Source organism: Octodon degus, unplaced genomic scaffold (genome assembly GCF_000260255.1).
Source record: "Octodon degus isolate 3935 unplaced genomic scaffold, OctDeg1.0 scaffold00245, whole genome shotgun sequence".
Lineage (NCBI taxonomy): Eukaryota > Metazoa > Chordata > Mammalia > Rodentia > Octodontidae > Octodon > Octodon degus.
Genome location: NW_004524821.1, coordinates 2,353,853 through 2,380,964, shown reverse-complemented (window position 1 = coordinate 2,380,964; position 27,112 = coordinate 2,353,853). Strand labels below are relative to the sequence as shown.

Here is a 27,112-nt window from a genome sequence, read left to right as displayed (position 1 = left end):
AGGTGAGGTGAAGATTTTCATACCTAGTTTATATTTTACAGATTTCCATAGACTAAGTAGATGTTCTCACCAGTCTATTGAGGTTTGAGGCAAACAGATGCTCGTACAAATTAAGACATAAACTCTCCACCTTATGCCACCACAGTAAGCATTAGCTAACAAGTTACTGTCTGCATTAGGTTTTACTTATAAAGGACCTGCTGGCCTCACTTCCTCTGCAGCCTCTTTACAGCTTGTTGCTGTTATGTATCACTCCACAGTGCCCCACACTTCCAGAAGCAGATGGGACTTTAACCAAGTTCCTTTTCTTTAAGAAGGTTGCAGGCAGACGCTGGTAAGATAGCTCAGTGGTCTAAGCACCTGCCTGATGAGTGCAAGCACCCGGGTTCAATCCCCAGCACCATATGCCATGCCAGCCCCAGGGCCCCTGGTGCCAAGCCAGCCACCAAAATGGGGCGTGGTGGTGCACACCTGTATCCCAGTGCTGGGGAGGCTAAGACAGGATGATCACTATGAGTCTGAACTGCATAGTAAGACCCTGTGTCAAATAAATAAGTGAATGAATTCTAAAAGCAAATTTAAAAAATAAGATTGCTCTTTCTTCACCCCTTATCCGTGCTTGGTCAGTCAGCGGACTTGAAGGGAACCACCTTTTGTAATTATGCTCTCATACCATCTGGGTCCCTGGCCAAACTGTGAAAGATGTGAAGCCAGTAAGGACTGAGCTAGAGGAGAATTCAGGATCTAACCCTGAGAGAAATCATGGTTGAATTTCCTGAGCAACCTCGTTCCAGGGGTACCACCTCATCTCTATCCTGATTATAATCTGGAATAAGCATCTTCTCTCATCATAAGGTCTTTCCCACTTGCAGAATCCACCTGCTGAATAAAAGGGAAGGCTTCCAAGTCTCCCATGAAAGCCGTGACAATTTCAAATATCCCTGCCCCAGAAGTTATAAGGTAGCAGGGTCAAGAAGGGGATGGTGGGCTCCTACACAAAGATACACATTTGATGTTTCACATTTCATTTTAAAACTAGATGTTTTTAAGTTTAGAAAAAATTTTTACTGAAAAATTACAAAGGTGGAAGAGAGTTTCCTTGTACCATACTTTGCCCTGTTACTAGCATCTTACTTTTTTTTTTTTTTTTTTTTTTTTTTCTTTTTGAGACAGGGTCTTGCTATGCAGTTCAGGTTGGCCTTGAGTCCACTTTGTAGCCCAGGCTGGTCTCAAACTCGCAATAATCTTCCTGCCTCAGTCTCCCAAGTGCTAAAATTACAGGTGTGTACCACCACACCTAGCCATCTTACATTAATTATGATGCTTTATATTTGTTACATTATTTAAGCAATACTGATTAGCTGAACATTTTTATTAACTAAAATCCATACTTGATTTCCCTAATTTTGATGCAGTGCCCTTTCTTCTATTCCAGACCTTTAGTTGTCTCCTTAGGCTTCTTTTGGCTGGGGCAGTTTCTCCCACTTACCTTGATTTAAGAAATAATATTATTGAGGCATAATTTGTACAAAATAAAATGCACTCATTTTAAGTTATAGTCTGGTACATTTTAAAGAATGTATGCACCCACGTGCCCACCACCACAATCCAGACACAGAATATCTTCATCATTCCCCAAATTCCTTTGTAATGCTTTATAGTTAATATCTCCACCCACCCCAGATCCTCAGGCAACACTATTTGATATTTTGTCCAACACTATTTGATATTAAGCTTGCATGTTCTAGAATTTCGTTATTTACCTTTTGATTTCTTTCAGTTACTGGTTTTGTGATTCTTTTGGGCTGTGGTATATTGCCAGATGTGCTGAGTAGTGCTCGGTTATACTAATATGCCGCAGACTTTCCCCACTGCACCAGAGGAAGACGTGACACTTACCTCAACGCTGCCTCTCAACTCCCAACCAACCTATCATTCACCTATTGTGTGGTGGGTCACCGCCTTTAGTTTCTCCTTTCTGTGAGAACAGCATTGAGCTGTGCCAGTAGATGGCGCTGGAGGGCCACTCCCCGTGGAAGGAACGTCTCTTCCTGGTTCTATGGTACTGTATTTTAGTTTTCTTTTATCTACTGTACTTCTGCCAGAGACGCGTACGTAGGGACAGGCGCTGTGCCGCGCAAATTGGTACAGCTCTCCCAGTGAGGACCGCACTGCCTGCACTGCCTGGATGGTGGCTGGGCCCTGATGCCCAAAGTCCCAATATATGCCCACCGTCAGCTCTCCTGGCCATTTTCCTAGGGGGTTGCTTTCAGGTGTCCTCCACGCTTCCCAGGCTTGGTACCATTCTGCCTGCACTGCTGCTCTGACTCTTTCTGCCTCTTTCATATACTGCCTGCTAGTCTGCACCCACAGGCTGTACCTGTACCCACAGTATTTCCCACTCACCAGGAGAACCTAGGCCGGTTGTAGCCTAGGAAACCCAGCATGCTTTTTCCTATCACATGGCACATTTCTTTCTTTTTCTTTCTTTCTTTCTTTCTTTCTTTCTTTCTTTCTTTCTTTCTTTCTTTCTTTTTCTGTATTTAGGACAGGGTGTACAGGGTCTCATTGCGTGGATGGGACTCGTAGTGATCTTCCTGTTTTCAGCCTCCCAAGTGCTGGGATTACAGGTGCACGCCACCACACTAGTCTCATCAGCGCAGGGCAGGAGCAGCGGGGAGCACACACGGCAGGCCTAGCGATCGCACCCCCAGCCCCTGTGCCTGCCTAAACAGGCGCTTTAATCCGCTGAGCTATTTGGCCGGCCCTTTCACATGGCACGTTCTAACAAGGCTTAAATATAGTTTTAGGGAGAGGCTCCCTTCCAATTATTGCTTCTTTGGGTAGTCTCCTTCAGCTTAAGGACACACTTTAGAGTTCTTACACCTTCATAGCTACTACCATGCTAGAGGTAAATCATTTTATAAAAATTTCTTGTTCAAATAACTGTGCGGTTACAGTATTCAAATGCAAACCTATCAGACACATTACACTTTTGTACTGTTTCTAATTTGGGGCTAAAATGAAGGAAGCTGCCATGATCTGTATTGTCTTTGGGTGGACATGTATTGTCATCTTTCCTGATAAGTAAGTAGGGGTGGGACTGTGGGTCTTGTGATGTGTTTACCTTTATAAGAAATTCTATAGACAGTAGGATGTCAGTTCAGGCTTCTGAACTGGAAACTTCCTTCTGGTAACGAGGAAAGAGTGGTGACCACCCGGCGTGGAAGCTGCAGCAGGTTTAAAAATGGGTGATGTTGAGACAGGCAAGAATATTTTTGTACAAAAGTGTGCCCAGTGCCACACTGCTGAGGAGAGAAGCAAGCACAAGACCTGGCGGAATCTCCATGGTTTCTTTGAGGGGAAGACAGGTCAGGCTGCTGGATTCTCTTACACAGATGCCAACAAGAGCAAAGGTATCACCTGGGGAGAGGACACACTGATGGAGTATTTGGAGACTCCCAAGAAGTACATCCCTGGAACAAAAATGATCTTTGCTGGCATCAAGGAGAAGGGAAAGAGGGCAGACTTACTAGCTTACCTCAAAAAGGATACTAATGAGTAATAGTCACTGCCTTATTTATTACAGAACAGAAATGTCTCATGGCTTTTGTATGTGTACCATACTTTAATAGATCTCATCTGCCAGAATTCAGAACATGAGTGGCTGACAGAATGTTTTTGTTGGACAGTCTGATCTAAGTAAAATTGGCTTGTAGTTAAATGGATATCTTTTTTTTTTCTTCTCCTTCTTCTCCTTCTCCTTCTCCTTCTCCTTCTCCTTCTCCTTCTCCTTCTCCTTCTCCTTCTTCTTCTTCTTCTTCAGGTTTTGATAGTAATTCCAGTTCGGAAAATACTACCACTGTTTTCCCTTCTAAGTGTGTGGTTGGACTTGATTAGTAATGTTTGACTTATCACAAAGATTGAGAATGTCATCCCAAAATTACTTAAGGTTGGTTTTATATTTTGGTTTATATCACTGGTTATGTGAGCATGTTTAAATACTGGGAGAATCCATCATCTCAAAACCAAGCAAGACTCCCCTGTTTTCAATTTGTGTTTATTAGCCTGTTAAAGGAGTGAAGACAAGAAAGCTATGTCTATATTTTTGGTCTTGACTATGCTGATTTAATTAGAATTCCTTGTATCTAAAAAGTGCTGCCTTTTACTTACGGGAAAGCATTCTGGTGTGGGGTATGTATACCAGATAAAGAATATTTAACATTTCTTTAAAAAAAGAATTCTCCAAGTGTTCTCCAAAGTCATTATACCATTTTGTAACTGTCTTGTACCATTTTGTAACTCTCTTGAAGATGCTATTCCATAGGCCATCAGTGCTTGACAGTAATTACACCTGGGCAGCCTGGTGTAGATGCTGTAGGTGGATGGCAATGAGACTCTTCTCATATGCTTATTGGTAATTGTGTATTTGTCTTGTAATGCCCAAATTTTTTGCACATTTGTATTTCATTTGCCTTATTAAATTGTCATTTTCTTGTGAGCCTTAATGGTGCCTTTTAAAAACTTTTTATGAAATTCAATTGATCTTTATACTTTAGTTTTAGGGTTAGTACCTTTTATATACTAAAATATTGTTTTGTTTTTCAGCACTGAGGATTAAACCCTGGGCTTACTTGCTGAGCAACGTCCCCAGTCGTTTATTACTTTTTAATTTGAGAGTCTAAGTTGCCAACCCAGGCTAAAATTTGTGATCCTCCTGCCCCTGCCTCCCAGAGCACTGAGATTACAGGTGTGAATCACAATACCTGGCTTAGGTTAATTTTTCTACATAGTGTGAAGTAAGGATCAAAATTCATATTTTTTCTATTCAAATACAGGTATCTTCAGGGAATCTATTCCAGAACTCTCTGTAGATACCCAAATCTGCAGATGCTGAAGTCCCTTATATAAAGTTGTGTGGTATTTTTATATAACCTACATAAACCCTAAATCAGCTCTGGATTGCTTGTCATACCTAATATAAGGTAATTGCTATTTCAATGCTTGTTACACTGTATTATTTAGATAATGACAAGGGAGAAGTCTGTATAATTTAGTGCAGAGGTACTTTTTTTAAAATTTCCAACCTATGGTTGGTTAAAACTGTATGCATGATGCGCAGATATAAAGGGCCAACTATACACAGTTGTAGCACCATTTGTTGAAAAAAAATCATTGACTGATTTTGGTGCCTGTCAGAATTCAATTGGTCATGTGTACGTCTATTGTTACAGCATGTTCTGTTTCAGTTCCATATTTACTTTATAGTAAATCTTGCAACCAGGTAACCTAAGTCTTCCAATTCCATTCTTGTTTTTCAGAATTGCTTTAATTACTCAAGGTTCTTTGCATTTCCAAGTAACTTTTACTATAAGCATGTCAGTTGATACAAAAATCCTGGTGGGATCTTTATTGAAAATACATCAAATTTAGAGATCAGTGTGTGAAGAACTGGTATCTTGATAATGTTTTGTCTTTCAATACATGGACGTATAACTCTCCATATACTTAGATAGTCTTTAATTTCTCTCAACAGTGTTTTGTATTTTTCAGTGTATAGTTCTTATATTGTGCATGTACACTTCACATTCTGGGTCAATGGCAAATTTATTAGCTCTAGGTTTTCTTTTTTCCTTAGATATTATCTGTGTATAAAATCATACCTTAATAGAGACATCATGTCTTCTATTTTAATCTATAGATTTTTCTTATCTTGCCCTGTTTAATTGACTAGAACTGTTGGTATAAGATTGAGTAGGAGAAGAGCAGACTCTCTTTTCTTATTCCTGATCTTAGAGGAAAAGTGCCCAGTTTCCACCATTATATAGGCTAATCTTAAATTTTTCATATACGCACTCTATGAGGCTAAAGTTCTTTTTTATTCCTAATTTTCTGAGTCTTTTAAAATCAAACATGAATATAGGATTTGGTCAGATTATTTTTATGCATCTTTTGAGATGATTATATAGCATTCTTCTTGCTTTCAATTTATCTTATCATTCTTCATTGTTTTCCTTTTTCCTTACCATCTTTTGGATTATGTATTTTTAGCATTATCTCCACTGTTAAATTTTTGTTTTTTACTATTTAATTTTTAGTGTTTACTTAAGCATCATTAATCTCAGTCTACTATCTAATGATAATACTCCAAGTATAATGTAAAAAGCTTACATAATATACTTCCATCTCCCCATCCCATTCTCTGTGCAATAACTGTTATATACCTTAAGGCTTCTATATAAGCTTTTTAATTCCCCTTACATAGGTTTTACATGCTGTAATTGTAAATGATTATTAATTATGATTTAAGTAGTCATAAGAACTTAACTAAGAAGTATTTCATATTTGGACATGTAGTACTTTTGGTCTTCTACACTATTTATATAGCTCTTAATTACCATCTAGTAGCATTTTCCTTCAGGCTGAATAATATTTCTCAAAGTAGAAAGTTGATGGTCACACATTCTCTCAACTCAACCTCAGTCCTAACCAATCTATTTTTTGTTTCTGTATATTTGCCTTTTGTGGATATTTTATATAAATAGAATCATATAGTATCTGACTTTTTTGTGTGTGACTGGTTTCTTTCATTGAGCATAATGTATTTGAGGCCATGTAGCATCTGCTTGACTGTGTATTGTTAAATAGTATTGCATTGTATGTACATGTCACAGATTTTATTTACCTACTTATTTGTTGATACACACTTGGGCTGTTTCCACTTCCTGTGGTGTAAGTTTCTGTGTGGATATATGTTTTCAACTATCTTTTGTATACACATAAGAGAACTGCTAGGTCTAGTGGTACCTGGACATTTAAGCTTTTGAGGAAGTGCCTGGTTTTTATGGTGGTTGTATCATTTTACATTTCCAAAAGGTTTCAGTTTCCACCACTTACCTGTGTTCTTTTATATGATTATAGTCACCCTAAAGGATGTAAAATAGTATCTTATGCTTTTGATTTGCATTTCCTGATAGCTAGCGGACATTTTTTCATAGGCTCATTGGCCATGTCTATACTCCTTTGGAGAAATATCAGTTCAAATCCTTTGTCCACTTTTAAATTGAGATATTTGTCTATTCATGATTGAGTTGTAAATGTTCTTTATGGAAGCAATAGGGGAAAAATCTATTTCCTCACCTCCTCCAGTTTCTGGAGGCTGTCCACATTTCTTGGCTTGTGCCCACACTCATCCATCTTCAAAGTCATTACCAAAGCATCTCTTTGACCACAGCTGGAAAGGATTTTCCACATTTAAAGGCCCAAAAGATGAGGGTGGGCCTTTATAATTATTTCAAATAGTTTATGATAATCTCCCTATCTCAAAACCCTTAATTGAATCATATCTGCAAAATCCCTTTTGCTACCTAAACAACACACTCACAGGTTTGGGGATTAGCATGTGGCCAGCTTTAGGAGCTGTTATTCTCCCTATCTCATTGTAGTGAGTTCTTAAAGTGCCAATTGAAATTTTAATGAAAATACGCTGAGTTTATAGATTTAGGAAGAATTACTATCTTTACCTCAAACTGTCTCAGCTAAGAATAGGAATTTCCATTTATTCAGGTCACTAAATTTAGAGTTTCAAAGTTTTCTTCAAGAGGTCTTACATAGTCTCAAATAACCACTAGACACTCTTTGATTTTTATTGCTATTATTGGTGTGTTTATTATTTAATAGTTTAGCTGTTTTACAAAAATGCAGTTGATTTACATCCAACAACCTTGCTGAATGCTCTTATTCTAATAATTGGTACTTTTTAAAAATTAGGTTACCAAATTATCTATAAATGAATTTTTTCTACTTCAATATTTATATTTTTTTTCTTTTTTATAGCACTGCACAGTATTTCCAAAACTATGTAAAATGGTAGCAGTGATTATTTGCCTCCTTGTACTTACAGAGAGTATCAGAGGCCACCTGGACTACATCATGAGTTCAAGGCCAGTCTGAACTGCATAGCAAGACCTTGTCTCAAAAAAACAAAAGAGAGAAAGAGTATGTTTTGCCATAATATTTGCTGTAAGTTTGGGAGTATATGACCTTTATCAAATTAAGAAAGTTATATTCTGTTTGCTAAGAGTTTTTATCATGAGTCAAGGAGGACAAGGGGAGTTCCAAGGATCAATTATTGTAGTTCACAGCACTAGAGCTCAACTGCTAATGTTTACTGCTAATATGAGTTGTGGCTGAATTTAGCAAGGCTGAGCCAGCCAACTGCCTGAGCAGGGCCTTCCCCTAATCTTACCTTTCTCTCTACTTGGGCAACTCTTGTAGAGCCTGTGGGACTAGAAGATTTTGAGGAGCAGCAGGCAGGGATCCTGGGATCCTCAGCTGTGCAGCTCTTTGGGCCACTTCTAGAATTTTGCTGTAACAGTAGAGCTCCTCAGATAGAGATCAGAGGCCAGGGTCATATCTTTTATGCCTTTTTCTGAGATATACTGCTGCCCCAGGCAAGTATCTCTGCTCCCTTTCTCTTAATTCTCCTAGAATTAAGAACTGTCTTCAAAGAGCAACACAGAGGCCCAATTTCAAATGAACTTTAATCATTTTTTGCTGCCCAAATACTGTACATGCAGAAGCCGTGTGAAGAATTTTCTTCTTAAGGGAATTGGCAAGAACATTGTATAAAACAGCCAGCAGTCCCTCCCAGCTGTCCCCCTGCCACCCAGGAACCAGAGTTTGGAAAGATGCTGCACATAGAAAATTCAGAGAACACAGATATAAAAGGCTAATTGCTTTTTATCTAAACAGTGTGCTTGTCAGTCCCTAACTGCTAATCTCTCTTTTTGCAGGATGCATTTGGAACTTCTAAAAAAAGGGTTTCCTGCCTTTTGTGAGTTTATATACTAAAGGAGTTGACAGAACTCTCAGGCCTGTTTTCCTTGAGGAAGCAGCCACTGATTTCTGAGATAATGTCTGGTAAAACATTTTTGAGAGAAGAATGGTTTTAAAAAGCAAAATATTTGGATAGGAAATCAGTTCCCTCTCTCCTGCCACCTGAGGGTGTATTCTTTAACATTCTCAGATCTTCCGTTCTTCCCATTGCTGTCATGTAAAAGTAGAAATAATGAACAGCTCAGCCTCATCTGCTGGTAGGGACACAGACCCTACTTAGGATGCAGCTGAGGCAGTGACATCACATCAGCACCTTGAAAAGTGTTCACTGCAGACTACCCTTAATTATTTCTCATGCTGATGCAAGAGTAAAGGAGAGAGAAAAAACTAAGAAGAGGTGAAAGCAGAGTATTACAGGATTCCCAGAGTTGTTAGAGGCAGCATCTGGGCACAGATCAGATGAGGACCTAGGCCTAGCTTGGGCACCAGGCGCTGGATAAAACCAGCCTATGGAACCATGTGCTAGGTGCACCCAGCTCGCAGTGCTTAGCAGCTCCAGATCAAACTTCTAAAACCTGGAGGGAACAATGGACAACTAGCTAATGCTCAGATTTTGCAGATGAGGAAGCTGAGGCCCCAAAAAGTGAGTAGTCGTACAAGATCACAGTTTCTGGCAAAATGGCATAGAACAACCATCCCTGTCCAGGTCACTGGCTAAGAGGACAGATGCTCAGTTGTCCCTGGAATTCCCAGGCCCCTTTTCTGTTATCCAGGTGGTCTGGAATCTAGTCCAAGGGGCCCTTCCTGGCATCAGTGTGAACTTCTTGGGAGTTCCAAGGCCCTCTCCTTACTGGCCAGGTTTTCAGCAATGGCCCTGGAAGGCCTCTCCAAAGCGTTAACACTCATGCTTCTCAAAGAGCACCTTCCCAAGCTAGTCTAGGCCCGTAGGAGAGTGCAAGTTTCTTTTACTCATGTGGTTTCCTGCATAGGCACAGCCATGCTGGGCCTGCAGAATCCCAAGCTTGGGATGGGGGTGGGGGGATTGCTTTGCTACATGGAAAAATTAAGCCCTTTGTCAGAGAACATGGTCCCAGCCTTGGGCTTCCCAACACATCTGAGCTGCATTTCTGCAGCTCCCCCAGAATTGGTACCCAAGGAGGCCAAGTCGCTCTCTTTGGCATCACTGACATTGCTCTGAGATGCTCAGGCACTCTGTCAAAATAACCTTTTCCAAGCCAGACCAGGCCAACTCCACCACTATCAGGCTGCTTCTGATGGTGCGGGGCTCCCCTGCTCTTCCAATGTGATTGTTCCAATTTGTCCCATTCTCTGATGAGACCAGACTCGAGAGAAGTCAGAGGATGATCTACGTTTTCATCTCCTCCTTGATCATCCAGCAAAAGACAATCTAGTAGAAGGAGCAACATTTTAAAGAACCTTCGTGTATTCCAGGACATTGGAGAAGACAACTGTGAGGAGAGGAAGAGAAAGGAAGGAGAAGGCAGGGAAGCAGGCCTCTTTTCCACTTCCTGGCAGCCACAGCAGAAATATGGCCAGACAATCTTCTGGCCCTGGATGCAGCGCCACCTTTCCCCCACCCAGGTGGAGAGCAACTCATCTACAACATCAGGCAAAGGCAGCAGTTTCTTGCCCAGAGTTTGCACAGTGCTGGAAGCAATCAGAAAAGCACAAAAGAGCAGCTTTACTTAGGTCCTGCTGCTTTCTGAACCAAGGGCGATGGGGAATGTGAGGTATTAGGAGCTCCAGAGCCCCAGGGGAAGAGGAGCTTGGTGCCCTCAGGGCAGCAGGGCCTGGTGTGGGGCAGCAGGGCCAAGCTTAGCTCCACAGGATGCCGGCAGAGCTCCTGGTAATGCAGTCTAGGCTTGTGCTACATTTCATTTCCAAAGAAGTACCCTTGCAGCTCTGTTGTCTTTAAAAATAGAGGCTCTTGCTCTTGAGGCTGGCAGTAAAGAAGAGCTCAGTCACATTTTCCTGGTGGGAGTCAAGCTCCTGGAAGAGCTGGCTTTACCTCAGTGTTCCGGCTGGCAGTGGTTCCATGAGTGAGAAGTGATCCAGGGCCCTTTCTCTGGAGCCCTCCTTGATCCTGTCTCAGCCCCATTAAATGCTGGCATTGCAGGGGACCTGTGGGATCCCAACAGCCTTGCAAGTTCTCCTTTCCTAGTAGAAGTGGGTGGCAGAGAGACTGGATGGGGAGTACTCTCAAAGAGTGTTCACATCACCCTTGTCAAAACAAGACTTGACCCATCCCAATACTGGAGCCCGCTGCATACTAAGGGCCCTTTCCAGATTTCCCTGTAGAAAATGAGTCTATGAAGAAAGTGGGGCAAACTAAGCTGAGCAGAAATGCGAAGACAGATGCTCTGAATCATCCATCATTGTCCCTGCCCACAGTCCAGCATCACTGTAGGGGCACTTCTTTCTCTGCTACATCACTGATGAATCCTGCCTGCCCAGAGGAGATGGCATGACAAAAAGCCCTGTGCTGCCACCACTGCTAGCTTCCATCTGGGATAAGGGACATGTAACTTAGCCCCATGGTAGGGAAACTCAGAAGGATTATGTTCCTTCCTTTCCACCACCCTCTCCCAGCCCATATGAGGCCAGAATCAACACGTGAACCCCTCTCTTCTAGGACAGGTTAGCTCCAGAGTGGCTTTTCAGCAAGCCCTGCATCTAGGATGCAAAGAAATAGATCCCTGAATCTGGCCACACTCGTACACACAAGGCCACCTCACACAACCTCACTCTTGTGGGGGGCAGGGGGGTGTCTGCTCTAGTAACTTATTTGATGCAAAGGGTTAAAAATTCCCAAGGTCAATTTGCAGGGAATTAACATCTACTAAGAAGTGGACTGGCCAAGTGGCCCAACTCCCAGGCATTTTTCACAGCTGGGGACTAGAGGCAGGGCAGTCCAAGTTTCCAGCATATTGGGCCCCTCCCCTTCCTAGAACTTTTCTTGTGCTGACCCTAGGCACAAGGACATGATGGTCCAGGGCTACACAGGACAGCCTTTCTGCTGGCATCTCCCACCTTCCCCCAGGGCCTTCCTGGACCCATAGGGGCATGCGGGTGCTGACAGCCCCATTTCCTGAGGGTGACTCAGTGCCACATGAGCCAGTCTATGCTATCTGTGGATCACTCACACTCCCCCCACCACTCCAGGTGTATTTTCAGAACATCCAGAATGCAACTGCCCTAGAGGTAAACACACCACAAATAGAAGAGGAAAAACACCCTTTTGCAAGTGAGTTTCCTCCCTGTACTGTATTTCTCCCACTAGGGTTAAAGAGTTCAAAACCCTCTGCCCCATTTTTAGGAACAAAGGAAACAGACATCTCCCAGCGAGAGTGGGGAGAGGACTTTTTCCCAAAGAAGAAACTGGATGGCCACCTCCTCACTCTCCTCTATGCATACTGGGGCTCCTTCCAAAAATGCAAGAATCCAGGCTCAGCCCAGAGATAGACTATTGTACATTTCCTTCCTGCCCTTACCCACTTTTGTGGTGGGTAAAACCAGTGGGTCTTGGCTTCTTTCCCTCATCCCCTTGTGAGGTAGATCACAAGACTCTGGCTTCCACATAGTTGAGGATCCTTGCCAGAAAAGGAGGCCCTTGGACCGAGATGGCCTTTCCCCTTCCAGCTTTAGAATGACTGAAAGCTCAGCACTCGGGCCTGAGGCCCTTCACTGCTACGTCAGTAGCTCTCTCCAGCCAGTGTGCACAGGCAAGAAGTACATGAGCACTTGGGCACAGTAGCTGTAGAAGCAGCAGAAAGGCAGCCTTTCCCATATCATGGTCCCTCCTGCTACCTACTGCCTACCAACCTTGAACCCAGAGCTGCTCTGTCCATCCCCCGGGAAGCCTCTCACCCTCCACCCTAGAGTTGAGGAGAGAGGACAGATGTGGCATTCCTGAGCCAGACTTCAGATGGGACATCTCCCAGGGTCCATCCGGGCCCTGGTTCTCACAACAGGGCCTAGCAGTCAATTTGGTGTCTGAGTAGCTAAAAGAAGCCTCACACAGCGTAGGAAATAAAGCAGAGGCAATTGGTGTGCCCAGAGCAGGCCATTTCCCAGAGGGCAGTGGGAGCATATGAGAAGGCAAGGAAGCTAAGAGGGAAAGTATTGCTTATACAGAGCTGGTGACTGGGCAGACCAGAGTCCAGAGCCAGGCTGCTCATGGAGCCAGGAGGCTAAAGCCCAAGTATGTCTGAACTCCAGACAGGGACCCTGGTCTGGAAATGAGCAAAAAATAAGAGCCCCCAGTGAACAGCTTCATGCAGCTAATTCCCAAAGGTCAGGCAGATTCTCAGCAGTCAGCCTCAGCATTTCTTATTCTAGCAAACATCCCTACCCTCAGCATCTCTTGCCAAGCCATGTGCCCCTAAGGAGGAGCCCAGGGTGGGATGGGCCACTCTTGGAGTCTAGGGAAGGCAACATCTCCATGGACTCCTGGGTCTACCAAGAGAGCTCCTTCGGCATCTCAGAGGAGAGAAGGCTGGGAAAAAGGAGGTGACAAATGAAAGCCAAGGGAGCACCTGGCCCTTCCTGCTGGGGGTTCTGGCCAGTACCCCTGGGAACTAAGGAGTACTTGCCTGTACCTCCTTGTACTTGCCTGTAGAAAGAAGGTGTGTCTAGCCCAAGGAAAAAGCCATTCCAAAGCCCTCTGCTCCCTGGGCATCTTCAGCCACCCCTGGGTCCCTAGCTAAGGTGCTGGATGACTGCTACATGCTGCAAGATGTGTTCAGTGGGGAGAGCTGCCAGAGCAGCTGGGATGGGGTGTGGGGGCTCCCAGGAGGGCATAGTTATGGCCAGCTGCAGTGGATGCTACATTCCTCAAAAAAGAGCAGCAATGCTGGGAGAGGTAAAGGGTGTACAAAAGACAAGACAAAAACCTAAGCGAAGATCACCAAGCAGAGGCACAAGTGAGTTCTGCCCCTGGCAGGGGACCAGGCAGGATCAACCAACCAGTGGCCCCATCTCCCCACTTCCACTTCTGGAGATTCCTGGGAGTGAGTTGGGTCCACACAACACTCCTCTTTTCAGTGTGATACAAAGAGACATGTGGTCACCAGGAGTGACTGTACCTAGACAAGTGAACAGATATAATGTGGTCACACACATGTGGTAACACATACACATGTAGACACAGACACAAATCACACACACACACACACACACGCACACAGACTACAGTCTCCACTGCCAGCTGGGACGAGCCCAGTAGCCAACAGACATGCAGCAGGGTAAGGGTCCAGAGAGATACAGAGACTATGTACAGGGGGAGGTAAAGACCAGCAGGTCCCCTTCCCACACCTCCTCCCAACCTCTCATCCTGAGTGAGGTCCTTAGGAGCATGAGGGGCTGGTGGCACTCTCCAGGGAGGACTGGGATAGGCGCCTGGTGAGGGATCCAAGTGTGGAGTCTGCCACAGAGGAGGTGGGGAAGAGTTTGTACCAGCCGGTGACTGCAGCGCTCAGATCCAGCTCGTCCAGCATGATCTGGGCCATGCCCATGAAACACTTGTGGTCCATGCGACCATAGTCTCCCCAGACGATCACCTGTTGGCAAGGGAGGAAGGGTAAGGAGCTGAGCTACATCCTGAGCTCGAGAGCTGGGCAGTGGGCCTGCCCAGGAACCTACAAGTTTTGGTAGGGGATAAATGGGACAGAGGAAGCCAAAACTCAGGCCAATTTTAGAGAACAACTTTCTGAGCACTTAAGACATGCCAGACTTGATCCTGTGCATGACGTGCACTACTTCAATTGTTCTAACAAGCCTTGTGGTGAAGGGCACAGCATATTACGATTTCTACTCAGAGAAAACTGTGATGCACTAATGCAGAGATATATGGCAACTCATAAGTTATGGGGTTAGAACAGAGGTGTGTCTGCCCCAGGCTTCCCAGCATCCTGGTCAACACTGTCCCCAGCAAGGTGTAGATGAAAAGCCCTGGTCATGGCTCCAGCACTGCTGTGGACTCACTGGGCCTTGCCTAAACCCTTGGCTCTCAGGGAATCTCAGCTATGACTCTGGAGATTTTCAAACTTGTATTTTCAAACACCCAACACCAAGCCCCTTGCCCAAGAGCCCCAGGGTTCTGCAGTTCTCAGGTTGGACATCCAAGGGCTCTCATTCCAGAACCACCTCAGCCCACAGGAAGAGCCTGTTATGGTTTGGATAAATGTCTTCTCAGATTCGTCTGATAATAGTTTAGTCCCCAGAATGGTGCTCTTGAGAGGTAGTGGGAACCTTCAAGAGGTGAAGCCTGAGAGGAGGTTTTAAGCCAGTGGGGGTCAGACCTCAAAGAGGGCCATGGGGCCCTCCTGATCTCCTCTTTTCTCTACTTCCCAGCTGCCACGAGGTGAGCAGCTTCCTCTCCTACTGCCTCCCACTGTATGTCCTGTCTCACCACAGACCCAGAAGTGACAGGACCAACTGACCACGGAGTAAGCCTCCTAAATTGCATCAAAATAAACCTTTACTCTTTTTAAGCTGATTTCCTTAGGTATTTTATTACAAATAGGAAAAAGACTAACAGCTCAAGTGAGAAGTTAGGCATCCCAGACCAGCCTGGCTCTCATCTCTTTTCTGCCCCTTCTGTGGCCTCAGGCAATGCCAAGAGCCATACCAGCACCAAAATTAGTACTCAGCAAGTGGCAGCCTACGTGCCAGGCACCAGGGTTAGGCCCTCTGCGGCAACCTCTTGATCCATCTCTACAGCACATCACCCACAGCCAGTGAATGGCAAGCTGGACTCTGAACCCAAGAATGAGCCCAGAGTTAGATCCACCACAGTGCTGTCTGCCCACACAAGCTCTGGCTTTTCAATGTCACAGGGGTATGATGGAGCCTGAACCTGACTTCACTTGATGGCTGTGAAGGCCTGATACAGTGTGCCCTGGGGCTCTGTCACTCTCAAATACTTGGAATGAGAGTCACCTAGTTACTTGTTGAAAACTCCAGCCCCAAATATCTAACAAAAGCCTGGCTCCCTGCTGAAGCACAACGAACATCGGCACCAGGGAGTCAGACACAGCTGGCAAGTGCAGCCTGGGGAGCAGTTTCATCATCCCCTTAACCTTGGCTCCCTTATGAGTCAACAAGGGACAAGAGCACCTCATAGGGTTGTGAAAATAGGCAATGCAAACTAAAGCACTTGGTACAGCGCTTGACAGAGGATGAATCACAAATGAAAAGCATTTAAATGATTCCAGTCTTTGAGTGGCTGCCCTGCCCAACTCCCCCTGTAACACGCACCTGCAGCACCTTGCCATGGGGCCCTTCTTCAAAGAGCAGAGCCTGCTGGTACACAGGGTCACAGGTCTTCTTGGCCATCTTTGTCTTCTTCTTTGCTAAACAGGCTCCATTTTCCAGCAGGTAAGCCTTGATATAGGTGGCTGAGGGGTGAGGGAAAGTATGGGGAGCTTCTACGAGCAACAGCTATGACCTGCCCCATCCCAATCTCCAGGTGATCCTGGAGGTCAGCAGGTGAGCAGAATGAGCTGATCAGTGCAGAGGAGGCAAAAGAATCCAGATAAACCTTGATCCCTCTGGCCTCCTCTGCTCCCACTTCATTCACTGCCCTCCAACCAAGCTGTGACTTCGCTGTCAAGAATACTGATTTAGACCAATGAGCTGGGCATGTGCTTCCTCTAGAGCTCGGCTCAATACCCTCCCTTCCAGGACCCCATTTCCTAAGTCCCTCTCCCAGCTGCTCACCTGGGAGGGATTTGGAACTTGGCTTGGGAGTCAGGCCCCGAGCTTCAATGACTTCCACCTCTAGCTGGCCACCCCTGTCCATGATGGTAATGTGCACATCTCCTGCAGGGGAAAAGAGGAAGCATTCAGGAGAGCAGGGAAGGGGAAGACCAGCCAGCTCCAGAGAGGATGCTACAGCACCCGCAGAATGGAGCCAACTTCTTTGGTTGGAACTGCGCCTGGGGGACCACCTCCAAGAGACCCAGAAACACTCTGATAGGTCTAATGGGGAAGGTGGCGCATGACCTTCAAGGAACATGCTTAGGTCACAAAAAAATGGCTGCCAACTCCCACCTAAGTCTGGCTGACTGCAGGCTTCTGTTTCACTGAGCAGAACAGGAAGGGTTGGGGACAGGTTTCTGGGTCAGGAAGGCTGTAGACTCTGGCTTGCCATTTTCCCCTAACCCAGCAGTCCTCAGCTACTTCCCTTAATAGGTCAGACAAATACTGAAAAGTATCAGAGCAAAGAGATGCCAAGTTATGGGCCAGCCCAGGATATGAGGCACTACCTGGACATGGGGGCCACTTTGAACCATTGCCAAACAAGCGAGGGTGGGAGCCCCTGATTGACAGGAAAGAGCTCATTGTGTTCCCTTAAATGGACCATCCAGTGTGGGCAAGGTCTGTGTGTGTGGAATCTGTTGCTAATTGATTTCCAGGAACTCTTAGCTTTCTTCATCATGGATTAGCAGAATGTTGTGTGGTATAGTAGTCACTTCAAGACTGTGGAGAATTATAAGCCTGATCTAGAAAACCAAAATGAGCCAGACTTTGGGTTTAGTCACCCACCACGGATTCTCTGAGCCACAATACAATTGTCCATATATTCATGCTGGAAGGACTAGGATTTACTAATTCCCAAGAGACATCTTGGAATTCACTCTCCTCCCTCTAGGATTTTGGACCTTTTCTTAGGAGGGAGAGTTCCATTATGGCATCCCTAACCAAGTTATCCTGGGCCAGTGGATTAAAGGGCCTGCAAACAGGCGCAGGGGCCCAGCGTTCCATCCCTTGGCCTGCTGTGCCGGCCCTGCCCCCAGGACATGCTGAGATGGCAATTGAGACTGGGTGTGGTGTCACGCGTGCCTGTAATCCCAGCTCTTGGGAGGGTATAAACAGGCAGATCACTATGAGTCCAATCTAGTAGTGAAACCTTGAACACCCTTTGACCCTTCCCTGAAATACAGGGGGAAAAAAAGTTGCCCTGTCTCAGTTTGGACACAAGGGGGCACTACACTCAAGTGTTCTGCAAAAGTACGTGTAGCTGGTTTTCTCACTGCTGCCCACTTTGTAGCTAGATCTAGGACAGGGAAATGCAAATTCTCCAGGCCTTTTGAGCCTGAAAACAAAGCTGGGAATTAGCCAAGTCCAACATAAGAGCCAGATAAGAGCTGGCCTTCACTCTCTGAAGAAGATAGGGTAGTTCTGGGAAAGGATCCTGCACTTGCCTTCCTCCATTGCTAAGAGTCAAAGACTGAGCCCTGTCCATATGAGTGCTGAGTGGAGAGATGTATATTAGACAATGCCCAGGCCAGACTGGTGTGGAAAGCAGTGGAGGTTGAGGAGGCCCCTCTGGGAAGGCAGCCCAGGGAGGAGGAGCCTCTTAAAGCCCATACAGCCAACATCTAAGAGAGGGAGCTGAGAGTTCATGCAATGAGCCAGACTGCTACTAAGAGGACTAGGTATAAGCTTCAAGAATTCTTTTCTATTGCAAGGAAGAGGGATGAGAACATTACCAAAAGGCTTCTAGGTGCCTTCTACTCCAAACTCTGACTAGTGGTGTTTATATATCAAGTGGTATTGACTGTACAGTGAGGGAAGGCAGGGGGTGTGCTGTGACAGGTGCTGAGGGCAGTGGACAGAGAGGTTGGACCCTCTTTCCTCCTAGTGAGTGCTCTGGAAACTCCTCATTGGCACCAAAGCCCAAGGAACAGCTCCCTTCTGCTGCCTGCTTCCAGCACATGGAGACTCCCATGGAGCTTACCCTTCCTGCTGTGGCCACCATTATCCCGACTCTGCCCTCAGGAAGACTCACCCATGGGAGGTGTTGCCAGTGTCTGTCGCCCCACAATCTGCGCTGGTCCCAGCCCATCCAAGAAATCACTGAACTGGCTTTCAGCTCCGAGCCGGGTGGTGGGGAAGATAAACCTGCAGGAGGAGGCAAAGAGGCATGTAAGGGTGTCTGTCTAGGCAGCTTTGTGGTGGGGGCAGTGTGTACAGGGGCTGTGCACCTATGACACTGGGGCTCGCCCTATGCCTCAGTTGCTCCTCTGTGCAGTGTGAGCAACCTACTCTGCAGATAAGTTATTTTCTGCATATTGAAAAAAAAACATTTTGATGTTCTAAAGACTAATATAAATCACACAATGATGGCATATAAACCATAAACCCCAGGAATTCTGAGAGGACTCTTAAAAGGTAAGACTTGCTGGACACCTATGTCCTCAACAGATGTTGATGCCAGAACCAGACAGACAAGAAACTTTAATGCCTGGAGCCAGCTGCAAGAACTGAGATTTGACTTGACCATAAATTTAAAATCTAAGTCAATAATGTAAGGTGATGCCCAGAACAGAAACTGAAATGAAAATAACACAATTATAGGGTTGAGACGAGTTGGACAAGATGGTTGGTGGTCCATGGTTTTGGGGGGGCCTGAAAATAGTAGTAAGAAAAACTGACGGTGACTCAAAGTTGGCCAGGTGCCTACCATGCATTAAGTATTCCACGTACATTATGTCACTTAGTCCTTACAACCTCCTAGGTGATTGGGAATATTACCCAACTTTACAGATGACAAGGGAGAGGTTCTAGGAGATAGCAGACTTGGTTTGCCTGCAAACAGAGATAACGCCCAACTCACAGACTTGTGGTGAGGATTGTGCAGATGGTGAGGAAAAGTTTTGGACAAACGGGAAACAACAAATGGTAGTTATTATTGTTACTGCTGCTGCTGTTGTCACCAAGGGACAAGTGCTTCTTGCTCATGTCCTCAAGGCTAGATATTCTGGGTGTGGCTAGCAGAAAAAGGACAGATGAGAGTACTTGTCAGAGATCCTGTGTCTTTATGCCACTAGGCTCAGCATCCACTCCCCACCTAGGGGCTTCAAGGCACCAGCAATAGCCTGGTATCACATTCTTTTTTTTTTTTTGTATTTAGGACAGGGTGTACAGGGTCTCACTGCATAGCTTAGACTCTTAGTGATTCTGTTTACAGCCTCCCAAGTGCTGGGATTACAGGCCTGTGCCACCATGCCCAGTCTCAATCCGCCCAGTTCAATAACTGTCTGAGTGGGTGGGGCCTGGCAAGGTAGGCCCAGGGTTTGAACTCCTGGCCCTTGGCTCTGCCTAAGCAGGCACTTTAATCCACTGACCTATCTGGCCAGCCCTTGGAATCACATTCTTAAGATAATGGGATCTAAGAAAGATAAAGAAAAGATATGTACTCTACAGCTCACAGAATTTGGAGAGCTTTATAGCTTTACATGTGGAGATTGTGAATAAAAGTTATAGAGTCAAATGACCTTAATGCACATACTGACCACACTGCCACTTAACAACTATGACCTTGCATGGGGTTTTCTCTCCTTCTGTGCCTGTTTCCTCACTTGTAGATAAAGATAACAATGATACCCATGTGCCTCAGGTGGCTGCAATTGTGAACTTGGTTCTGGGGCTGATTCCAGTATAAGAATCATTGATCTGAGGTGCCCACAGATACGGGGCATGTGATACGGTATATGAAATGCTAATGGCTACTTCCATTCATGGGATGTACAGCGGGTCTCTGTATCCAGGGGTTCTGCATCCACAGATGCCATCAACTGCAGGTGAAAAATATTAAGAAAAACAAATGCATTTACTTTTTTTCTTGTCATTATTCCCTAAACAATAAGTCTTACAGCTATATAGGTAATCTAGATGTGATCCGAAGCCTATTGGGGGAGCTACGTGAATGCTGTGCCACTTTATACAAAGCGCTCGAGCTTCTGTGGATTCTGTGTTGCACGTGGGTCTTCATGCTGCCACCCACAGAGGCCGACAGCATGATCATTGAATGTTACGTAATGGGACCACAGAGGCCTGGGATTTGATGAAGCAGAAGCAGAGAACTTAGTCATAAACTACAGTTTCACAGACTTAGGAGAGGGACTGAGGAATAGTTAATGCAGGGACTTTCAATTTTTTCTTATAACTCACATGTAAGAAAAAAATTAACACCATGATGCACTAGAGACCTATGTGTTTCTATAAATCAGAAATTAAAATCAAAATTCACAAGATCATTTGTCCTTACTACATAGGATATACCTGAGCTTGCTTGCTTTTTCTAATGCTGATTTTGACTCACTATAGTAATTTTCCTTCCTATCATGAGTCAACAGCGATAGTTTGAAAGTCACAGATTGAATCCAATCTCTTTCCCTAACTCCAAGCAAGGCTACTTGTGGAAACCTCACTCATTTGAGCCAGGACAATGATTTCAGACTTAAGAGGAAGTTAGGATCATATTTTCCTTTTCCCCCTCTTCTCTGGAACAGAGCAGTATGTACGTAGCAGGAAGAAGAGGCATGTGTCCTTCCCTGAAGGAATTAAGTGATCCCCAACCTCTGAGTTATTCTAAGGCAAGCAATAAAGACCTGGGACCCAAGCACAGGATGTGTAGGGGAGGGGCCATGGGCAGCAGAGGCATAGAGAAACCTAGACACCTCAGATGCAAATACACAAGCAGATCTTGCTGCCCTGGTGGGCTGTGTGAGGGCAAGGAGGAGGGCAGAGCTGGCCAGGGTGCACGCACGTGCCATCGGAGCTGTTGCTGTTTGTGCTCCCATCCGTGGATTCCCGGCTGCCCTGACGCGTGACTCTACTCCGCATCTCCACCGCAATGCCTGTCTCCGTGCTTCTTCGGATGTTACTCCGCAGCTTCTTGGTAGCCCCTTCTGGGAGCCCCAAACCCAAGATGAGAAAGAGAATAAGGTAAGGTCACAGCAAAGGCTTCTCATAGAGTACTGCCACTTTCACCTCTGGGCAGGGGCAGGCAGTCCAAGATAGGACCAGAGGTAGGACTGTTGTCTGGCTGAGCCAAGAGCTGGTCTGCAGCCTGACACTTTGTTGTGTATAGGCCACTGACATACACAAGGCAGACTAGAAAGATGGCTGGACACAGACTGAGGGTGCTGGAGTTGGGGGCAGCTGGAACAACCGGGGAGAATCCCAGCCCTGGGGCCCTGGGGCCCTGGGGCCCTGGGGCCCTGGGGCACTGGGGCCCTGGGGCACTGGGGCCCGTACCCTTCTTCCCACCAGGCTCCTGAGGGTACCTTCCCAAACCACTTCAGCTCTTGCCCCTAAAACGTATGTATTCTTCTTCCCTCCATCTTCTGGATAATCTGTCTTCCCTAGGGTTCCCAGGCTTACTTTTCCTCCTCCAGGTACTCTCAGGACACCATCACATCCAGACCATACAACCCACCTCTTTGACACCTTCCCACACCTTATAAAAACCCATAGGAAGCCTGGCCACTTGAGCAAATTTGCCTTGTCAAGATGAATCTATACAGGGAGAGGAATGAGTCTGGTGAGCTAAAGAGGCCTTCAGAGAACAAGACTGAGAGGAGCTGCTAGCTGGACCTGAGCTGATTCTGGCTTTGAGAGAAAGGAATGCAGAACAGTGCTAGAGGCTCGCAGTGTGTGCCCACCCCTTTGCATCCTGTCCAGAGAATGCTGGCCTGGTCTGGCAGGGAACATGGGGCACTTTCCCCTTCCTAGCAGCAATCATACAACTTGAGTTTCTATAGCAACTCCTTAGCATCACAGTGTGGTCCCTCTGGGGAATGTGTTGGGGCTTTGCAGGGACTTCCCTTGCTGAAGCCTACCTGCCACAGGAGCTTGCTGGGGAGGAAGGGGTACTCAGTTAGGAACTGCACTGAAGAAGCCATTTGCTGTCACTGGTTAAAGGCTCAAGCAAATTAACAGTGGAGTTGCCTTCAGGGAGAGGAGAAGGGTGGGGAAGGAGGACTGGGGTGGAACAGGTGACACAGCCCCTGGAAGCAGTGGGAAAGAGGTAGCTTGTCACCTTGATAATCTTTTCCTGCCCAAACAAAACAGTTCATTGTGAGGAGGGTACCTTATTCCTCCTGCTTTGCCTTACTGATCTTTCAGAAAGTCTCTACTGGGCGGCTGGAGGGAGAGGTGCTGAGAAGGCTAGGATCACCAGTCAATGGGATAGCAGAGGGGAGGTGATGGGATAGGGTTGAGGGTGGCCATAATAAGAACTGTCTTCTCTAAAATCAGCTCAGTTTGGGGCATATTTGAATAGCTACCGTATTCTGGAATCAATGACACCATTAATACATCTGTCTGACTGTCTGTCTCTCTTTTTGTCACACACACACACGCATGCACACACACACATATTTTAACTATATATTCCTTTAATACAGACAGGCATAAGCAGATAAATGTGAGTGCTGTTAGTCACTATATGAATATAATCGTCACACAAAGTCCTGAGTATGTTTATACAAAGTCACAAGGTTGTAGATGATCCGGCCAAGTCTTTGTAATGTGTATACATGATGTACTCTGTCATGAAGTCAGGTCACATACATGTGTACAGGTCTCACTATACAGCTTGGACTCATAGTGATCCTCCTGTTTTCAGCCTCCCCAGAACTGAGATTACAGGTGTGTGCCACCACACCCAGACTCAGTGGCCAGCTCAGCACACCCGGAGGCAGGGCCCGCACAGCATGTGGTACCAGGGGTCAAACCCCAGTCCCTGGGCTTGCCTAAGCAGGTGCTCAGTCTGCTGAGCTATCTCGCAGGCCCTTACATGTGTTCTTTAAACCAAAATACTTGGAATTGAATTCATCTGCTTAATTCAATGTGAATTAATACACATGCAATGAAGCAAGTCCACACATCTGTGACCTGCCACACACATGGACAGCTGGATAAAAATGGTGGCTGTGGGAGGACTCTCCTAACAGCCACACTCCCTCTAGTGGACTTAGAAGACAGATGGGCTGTGGGGGCTGCAAGTCGCCCTCCCTCCCCTTCATATCCCTACAACCTTAACACATGCTCTTAAAGCTTGGAGAAGCTCTGACCCATTTGGAAATGAATTTACCTTCTTAGATAAGACCTATGCAACCCAACATGAGTCTTTAAATAGGAGAGTTACAGAATCCTTGAAGAGGTAAAAATAGTGCACTAGCCCCCTACACTTCATAGATGGAGGATCTGAGGTTCAGGTATCAAAAGAACAAGGACTCCACCCAGGCCTGTAGACTGTCAGTCTGATGATGTGCCGCTTCTCTTTCCCTCCCAATGCCTATCTAGTTGAGATATGATTCAGCAGAGATTATGCTCCATGTTTTCAAGAGAGGAAAAAGGTCTTGCAACCTCAGGAAAAATTCCTCTATTGGCTTTATATTTGTCCAGACTCTTGATTCTGGAAATAACTTTATGTAGCTTCTCTCTAGAGAGCCAAGCAAAACTTCCTGTAATAATTTTGTGGTTCTAGAGATATAAGGACCCCAGGAATCATCCATCTGTCCCTTCACATATAAGGAAGGAGTAGTTGCAGCTGTAGCAACAGCCACACAGCATCTTCTGGAATAGTCCTGATCTCCCTGTCTTCTCAGAGCCTAAAGGACCCTAGAAGGGAGCGTTGCTGTCCTTGATCCTGAAAGGACAGGAAGTTGTCGCTTTAGCTTCCTTTTACAAAAGAAGAAACTAAAACTCAGCAGAAAATGACTTTCCAAAGTCCCATAAGAAATTTCAGAGCCAGGGGCCGGAGAGATGGCTCAGTAGAATAAGGGCTTGCCTGGCAAGCATAAGAGCCTGAGTTCAATCCCCAGTTCCACAAAAAATAAAGTAAAATAGAAATTCCAGAGGCAGGTGTAGCCCTCTAAAGCACCTGAGTGAATTTCTGAAAGTCTACTCTGGGACAAAACAAACAATAAACTTGAAGGGCCAGTCAAGCAGGGGAACTAAGGAGAAGGCTGATAACAATGGTTAGGCTAGTTATGCGGCCTGAAGCAGGAGAGAGGCTTTCAAACAAAGAGATGGGCAGGGCTTTAATCAATGCAGGCTATAAATAATCTAAGAGAAAGGGGACTTGTGGGAAGGGCAGAACCACAGCTCAGAAAGCCAGGTCTAGTAGAGGAATTCCTCCAGACTCCACATAGCCTATCCCTGCAGGGAACTAAGGCATCCCATTTGGGGACAGCAAAGGACATGCTTCTGGGACCTGTTCCCAGAACAGTGACTCTAGGGCCAACATCCTTGGTGAGCCAGCCCTACACATCCCTGTGGTATGACTCCCACCCAGGAGGAGGTTGAGGCTGGGACACTGACATCCTCAAGTCTTGGGAGAAAAAACAAAACAAAAACACAGAAAAATATAATTAGGAAAGGAGTGCATTACAAGGAAGAGACAGGTGTAAAGTCCAGAGAATTTGTTTCTCTCTCAGCTGTACTATGTGACCATGCATAACAACAGCATCAAAACTTCATTGAGTAGCTCCCATTTGTCAGGCATGAGGATGCCTGCCTTTGCATATGTGGCCTCATTTAATCCCTAAACAACTCAAAAAGGCATATATCACTGTCCTCATTCTACAAATAAGAAGCAGGATCAGATGATCTCTGCCTTGATCACCCTGCTAGTAAGTAACAGAGGGTGGCTTTGAAGGCCAGCCTAAGATCATCCTCCAGGAGAGTCCTTTTTTCCCAAGGTTTAGATACTTCATGGATAAATGAGTACATCAAACTGAATGACCCCAAGAGGCCCTTCCTGCTCTGACATTCAACAATTAGATGATTCACAGGGATCTGCAGTGAGAAGCACATCTGGGTGGTTTCCCTGGCCCCTGGCTCCGGGCCTTCAGTCATGCCCTGACATAATTGTGGAGCCCAGAGATCCAGAAGGCCAGCATCATTCATCTCTTCCTAAGGCAAAAGGTCTTCCTGGCATCTGCTCCCATCCCTCCTGTGGTCTATGAAAACTACACTGCCTTGGCTGTGAAAGACTTCCCCTCCCAATTTGGGGTATGAGAAGCCTTCAGGTGTGAGGCTGGGTTTTTGTGCATGTTCTCTGAGGGCCAGATTGCTGGGGTTTAACAGCTCTATGACTACCTAATCTTTTTTTTTTTTCTTCTTCTTCTTCTTCTTTTTCAACTTCATAATCTTAAACCCCTATCTGTAATCCCTTGGTCCTATCCCAGGTCTCTTTGTCCAAGCCCAAGTCCTGGACCCTTAACCCCCACTTTCCTGAATCCCTGGTCTTAGGCTTGTACCACCCCCCAAGGCATTAGTAACAGCAAGCCCCTTCCCCATCTCACCTCTCCTAGCCAGGATGCACATCACAGCTTGACGCTGGAAAAGACCATCCAATGTGCTCCTGTTGAGGGCTTTGTAAAAATCTATTTTAAGGCCTGGAAAAGTCCCCTACCCAGCCCCCAAGGGAGAGTCTTGATGAACATTCTCCCAGGTCCTCCAGTGACCTGGCCTCCTCACCACCCCCATCCAGCTGCCTATCTGAAGGCTTCATGGGGAAGTTGTTACACTTAATAAAATAAGCAGGATGAGATTTTAAAACAAAACCAGCTGGTTTCTGAGCCAATGCCACAAAGCAAGGGGTCTCGGTATGGGGGGCTGGCTCCTCTGTGACATGGGGTCTGTGTGAAGCTGGGTACAAGGCTAGTGCCCCAGCAGTATGAACATAGCTGAGATTCTGCTGCTAGATGGCTAAAAAAATATATGGCATTCATGAGGATATAGCTATTAAGGTGCATGTGAGCATGGCCCCTTGTCATGTGTGACATGTTTGTGACCTAGATTTGCAGTCTCTACTCAGCAGATTGTGTTTTTTGGTTTTGTGACCATGTACAGTATGAACAAGAATTACTGTATTGTGATTTCCTGGCAATATGAGTGACTTACCTGGGCAACTGAGCATCTATTTATGTAACTGTATCTTTGTATGTCTGTCTTGTGACTCTGATATTAATCTGCATGAATAAGTGACTGCATTTGTGTGGTGATTTGTACTAAGGAGACTAAGAGATGACAGGTGAGAATGAATCGTGGGGATACGTATGTCTGTAAAACTGTAGTGTCACTTAGCATAGTGCCAGGAACACTGGGCTGTTTAATAAATAATTACTGTTTATCAAAGACTTATATAAGTCTCTGTGTGTAGGCAGAGTATAAAATACACAGCCTGAATGAGGAAACCCACCTGCTAGTGCTTGATGCCAGGTTACACCTACCCTGGCTGTGTACCCTGGGGCTTGTGACTTTCCTTGTCTGTGCCCCAGTGACTGCCTGAAGTTAACTGTACTAGATCTACAATAGTGCCAAGCCTTGTAAATTAGAAGCCCTATATAAGTGGGTGTAAGCTGACAGGGCACACTCATCAGGTGAATCCCTGGGTACTTATTGCAAAGAGTTCCCCACTCCTTCCCCTTGGTGTCCTGTGCCCCAGGCC

At 45.7% G+C, this 27,112-nt stretch overlaps 2 protein-coding genes across 2 annotated transcripts in view; one reads left to right on the top strand and one right to left on the bottom strand.

The window, feature by feature from the left end:
• The first annotated feature begins 3,247 nt into the window (after positions 1–3,247).
• On the top strand, positions 3,248–3,619 carry LOC105740952 (cytochrome c-like). The gene has a single exon (XM_012512629.2). The coding sequence runs from the start codon at positions 3,248–3,250 to the stop codon at positions 3,563–3,565; it is 318 nt and encodes a 105-aa protein (XP_012368083.1). The 3' UTR covers positions 3,566–3,619.
• Positions 3,620–8,565: 4,946 nt separating this feature from the next.
• Rims3 (regulating synaptic membrane exocytosis 3) overlaps positions 8,566–27,112 on the bottom strand; it is a 39,592-nt gene continuing 21,045 nt past the window's right edge. The window contains exons 4-8 of the mRNA XM_023706224.1: positions 21,416–21,557; positions 18,653–18,765; positions 16,579–16,680; positions 16,117–16,256; positions 8,566–14,417 (exon numbers count right to left, since the gene is read on the bottom strand). Of these exons, the coding sequence (XP_023561992.1) occupies positions 14,205–14,417; positions 16,117–16,256; positions 16,579–16,680; positions 18,653–18,765; positions 21,416–21,557 (710 nt within the window). The 3' untranslated portion in view covers positions 8,566–14,204. The remainder of the gene's footprint in view (positions 14,418–16,116; positions 16,257–16,578; positions 16,681–18,652; positions 18,766–21,415; positions 21,558–27,112) is intronic.